Source organism: Mus pahari, chromosome 3, assembly GCF_900095145.1.
Source record: "Mus pahari chromosome 3, PAHARI_EIJ_v1.1, whole genome shotgun sequence".
In the NCBI taxonomy this organism is placed as follows: Eukaryota; Metazoa; Chordata; class Mammalia; order Rodentia; family Muridae; genus Mus; species Mus pahari.
The window spans coordinates 75,905,616-75,910,688 of NC_034592.1; the positions used below are offsets into that span (position 1 = coordinate 75,905,616).

At 40.9% G+C, this 5,073-nt stretch overlaps 1 protein-coding gene across 1 annotated transcript in view; it reads left to right on the forward strand.

Annotated features, from left to right (window-relative positions):
- The window catches only part of Fnbp4 (formin binding protein 4), a 32,635-nt gene that overhangs the window by 8,883 nt on the left and 18,679 nt on the right, over positions 1-5,073 (forward strand). The window contains exons 7-8 of the mRNA XM_021194079.2: positions 1,344-1,694; positions 3,161-3,371. Of these exons, the coding sequence (XP_021049738.2) occupies positions 1,344-1,694; positions 3,161-3,371 (562 nt within the window). The remainder of the gene's footprint in view (positions 1-1,343; positions 1,695-3,160; positions 3,372-5,073) is intronic.

A 5,073-nucleotide genomic window follows, 5' to 3' on the forward strand; every position in this document is an offset into this window, starting at 1 on the left:
AGAAAGAAAGAAAGAAAGAAAGAAAGAAAGAAAGAAAGAAAGAAAGAAAGGGGAAGGAAGGAAGGAAGGAAGGAAGGAAGGAAGGAAGGAAGGAAGGAAGGAAGGAAGGAAAAAGAAAAAAGCTGTTTTGGTATAGTTTTTTGTTTTTAATTTGAGCTGTTCAACCCATACTAGTGAAAGCTAAGCATTTCTTTAATCTCTCCAGTAAGAAAAGTAAATAGCATTTTTAGAGACAGTTATGAATTGTGTATAGAATTACTACCTTATCTTGATGTTCAGAGTGAGCTGTACCATCCCATCTTTACCATACACCAGTACTTAGGATCCCATTAGGCATGTTAAGCAAATCCCCAAAGTACAAACTTCAAAGACATCCTTTGCTATATGCCAAATTTGAGACCAGCTTCAGTTACATGAGATCGCCCCCTGCTTTGTAATCTTCACATTTCTAAGAAGCTTAAGTATTCCAATAGATGAAATCTCAAACCTATGTATATGTACACATATGTGTGAATATGCATATATATGTGTCAAACTCATTGTTTGCTATGCATATAAAAAATATATGTGTGTATACATGGTGTTTGTTTGTTTGTTTGAGATAATTCTTTGTGTAGCCCTGGTTGTCCTTGAACTTGATTTCTAGCGTAGACCAGTCTGGCCTCAAACTCAAAAGAGTTTGCTTCTGCTACCCACCTACGTAAATATATTAATTAAACATTTTTGTTTTGTTTTTGAGATTGTATCATGTAGCCCAGGCTGTCCTCAAACTGCATAGTTAAGGGTGAGTGCTGTAGTCTTCACTCTTCTGACTCACAGATTGGGTAGCATTTAAGCTTGCCCTCTGATGCCCTTCTCACAGTTCATTTTCCTCTAAGTTCCCTTTGAAATATGAACTTTGGGGCTGGAGAGATGGCTCAGTGGTTAAGAGCACTGGCTGCACTTCCAGAGGTCCTGGGTTCAATTCCCAACAACCACATGGTGGCTCACAATCATCTGTAATGAGATCTGATGCCCTCTTCTGGTGTGTCTGAAGACAGCTACAGTGCACTCATATAAATAAAACAAATCTTATAAATTAGATTTATCTATCATGTGTTGACAAAATGCTTATAGCATGTCTGCCTAGTTTCCCTTTTGATACCCAGAGGACAGTAGGTTGATGTCCCGCCACTGCCTTCCTAATGTTTCCTTCCTGTAGGTGTGAAGGTACAGGGGTTTCATGAGCATCCAGTAATTAAGTTAGTTAAGACAAATAACTGAATAATCCGAGAGGGTTTTTTGTTTGTTTGTTTGTTTGTTTGTTTTTAAGAGTTTTGACTCAGCGCTTTTATTCTTCATAGGAAGTGAATGAAGGAATCCAAGCCCTTTCCAACAGTGAGGAGGAGAGGAAAGGGGTGGCAGCTGCATTGCTTGCTCCTTTACTGCCTGAAGGGGTAAAAGAGGAGGAAGAAAGATGGAGAAGAAAAGTAATTTGTAAAGAAGCAGATCCGCTGTCAGAGGCTAAGGAAACAAGCACGGCCGCAGAGGAAACGGGGCCGAGTATAAAGCCACCAGAAGTGATGATGGACAGCACCGAAGACCCTTCTCAGGAGGATCTTTGCAGTGTTGTTCAATCTGGAGAAAGTGAGGAGGAGGAGGAAGAGGAGGAGCAAGATACCCTTGAGCTGGAGCTAGCCTTGGAAAGGAAAAAAGTAAGGTTTTGCAGATCTTACTAGTTAACCTTTACCAGGACAATATGACTGACTGATGTAAAGATCTTAAGGAAGAAGGATTTGTGTTAGGTGTGGCTGTGAGCAGGGTTGTACCTGGGCTGCTACCTTGAGGGTTGTGCCCATTGGTGTCAGGGTGCTGCCCACATTCAAAGTGGGCCTTCACTTAGTTAAACTTCTCTGTTGGCCCCTTACTAAAATAGCCAGAGGTTAGTCTTCTAGGTTATTCCAAAGTCAGTCCAGTGGACAGTGGTGATTAACCATCATAGAGTAAAAAGACACAGTACCCATTAGTACTGTTAGTTACACTTAGCATAGACACAGTACCCATTAGTACTGTTACACTTAGCACAGACACAGTACCCATTAGTACTGTTACACTTAACTTGGCTTTTGCTCATCTCTTCATCTATATTATTTCTTTTTGAGGATGGTTGATTGATGGATGTTTTTTTCAAAACAGGGTTTCTCTGTGTAACAGCCCTGGCTGTGCTGGAACTTGCTTTGTAACCCAGGCTGATCTTCAACTCAGAGATCTGCCTGCTCCTGTCTTCCAAATACCAGTATTAAAGGTGTATACCACCATATCCAGATTATTTTTATTTTTTATGTATATATCTATGCATGCCTAGTGCCTGCAAAGATAAAAGGCATCAGATCCCAAGAACTGCAGTTACAGATGATTGTGAACCTACCATGTGGGTGCTGGAAACTAAACCCACCTTCTTTATAAGAGCAAGAAGTATTCGTAACTACTGCGCATTCTCTCTAGTGATCTTCCTTCCTAGGAGGACTGAGTACTGGGATCGCAAGCATGTTCTTCATGCCCAATTCTTATTTCTTTTTAAAAGATTTTCGTCATTTTCCCTTGCTTTCGGGGTACTCATCTGTTGCTGTCTTTAAAAGTCCAGTGTGAGGCAGGATCTTAACACAGGCCTGCAACAGGAGCCTGTAGCTTTCCCTGTGTGAAGATTTGAATGGGCGGGGGTGGGGGGATGGGGGGGTGGGTAAGTGCTCTTCCAGAGGTCCTGAGTTCAAATTTCAGCAACCACATGGTGGCTCACAGCCATCTGTACTGAGATCTGACTCCCTCTTCTGGTGTGTTTGAAGACAGCTACATGTACTTACATATAATAAATACATAAATCTTTAAAAAAATCTGTAGGGGACAGGTAATTTTTCTTCTATTATGTGTGTATGTCAGGTGTGTATGTTTGTAAATCTCTAGAAACTGCTCCTCCCATCAAAATCTGTTACTGTAATTATGAACATTTATTAATTGCAGGATAATATTGAGCACAGAGCATAATGATGAGTTGTGAAGGAAACTGGATAAAATGCTGCTTTTTCTTAGAAGTTCAGACAAAGACAGCTATGGTGCTTGTTACTCACAGTACTTACTGTAGTTGAGTGCTAATGTCTTGCTAATCTTATCATATTCTTTGTAGGCAGAGTTACGAGCCTTGGAGGAAGGAGATGGTAGTGTATCAGGGTCTAGTCCACGTTCTGACATCAGCCAGCCAGCATCTCAGGACGGAATGCGTAGGATTATGTCTAAAAGAGGAAAATGGAAGATGTTTGTTCGAGCCACCAGTCCAGAATCCACCAGCCGAAGTTCTAGTAAAACTGGACGAGATTCTCCAGAAAATGGAGAAACTGGTAATTTGTGCTTCCTATAAAACTAGCTTTCTCCCCCTCCCTCCCTCCTGTGCTAGGAAATAAAGCAGGCAAAGAATTCCCTTTACCACTGAATATCCTCAGAGCACAAGAAACTTTATAGAGTTGAACTGCGTAGGGTAATAAGCCTTCTGTGTTTTGTTTCTTCTTGTGCAATAGCTGGGAGATGGCGCTTTTATTATTTGGAGAAAATTCTGGAAATGAAGCTTCCTTCATATCTCCTTTATTTCTACTTATAGTAGAGACGTAGGAATTTGAGGGTTTGCATCAGTTGGGTCCTGTATTTGTCATAAAGTAGGGATTACATTTTTGCAACAGCAGGAAATAAGATTATCCCAGCCATTTGTTTCCTACTTTTTCTTTCTTTTTAAAAATCATTTGTGTGTGTATGATGTGAGTGTGTGCGCACACATGAGCACCATGGTGCACGTGTGTAGATCAGGGGACAGCTTTGAGAGTCAGTTCTCTCCTACCTTTGTCCTATTTCAGTTTCCCAGTTATCAGAGAGGTCTGAATGAAAGTAATATTTTAATTTACATTTTACCCTAGTTTGTTTGTTTTGTTTTTTCGAGACAGGGTTTCTCTGTATAGCCCTGGCTGTCCTCAAACTCAGAAATACGCCTGCCTCTGCCTCCAAGTGCTGGGATTTAAGGCATGCACCACCACCACCTGGCAATTTTTTGTTTGTTTGTTTGTTTGTTTGTTTTGACCCTAATTTTGTAGTGAAAAATTAGGAGTAAGATTTGAACATAAAGCTTTTCTTTGATATATTTAGCAGAAGATACTTACTGGCTAAAACCAAACAAAACAAGTAATAAACAAATGCATACATTATTTGTAGAGCCCCTCGTCCCTTTCTGCCCCAATAATGTAATCAGTGCATGGTAGCACATCGGTAATTCCAGCATTTGAGAGACCTCAAGTAGAAAGATTACAAATTCCAGACTAGCCTGGGATATATGATGAATTCCAGGTAGGCTGCAAAATGGAGCAAAACTGTCTCAAAAAGTAAATAAATGGGTAGGGCTAGAGAGATGGCTGGATGGTTAAGAGCACTTGTTGCTTTGGTAGGAGAACTGACCTCACAGCCGTCTATTAATCCAGTTGGAAGAGATCTGGAGCCTTCTGGCCTCTGGCCACTAGCTATGAACATGGGAAATATACACGAAGGTAAACCACTCATACACTTAAAGTAATAAATGTAAATAAAAGTAGGAATACTGTTTAATTGGGATTCCTCAGGTTCTGCAGGTAGCTTCTGAGACTAAGTACACGTGGGCACAGCAGAGAAGAGCTAGTTAGAAGCTGGAATAAAGGTTTTCACTAAATTAAATTAACTTATTGTCAAATGCCAGTACAAAACAAAATGATTGGGAGCATGTGAGTGAGTGTTGGTATAGCTAAGGCATATTAAAGCAGTGCCTGCACATGCTGGGGGAATTACAGCTTTTGAATTGATGCAGATGACTCATTAATGGTCATGTCTTCTCACCAAATTCAGGCATGTTTTTTTTTTTAGATGGGCTATAGCTCTTACCTATTCAATCCTATAAAAACATGTTAAGAGCAGGGCGGTGGTGGCACACGCCTTAAATCCCAGCACTCACTCGGGAGGCAGAGGCAGGCGGATTTCTGAGTTCGAGGCCAGCCTGGTCTACAAAGTGAGTTCCAGGACAGCCAGGGC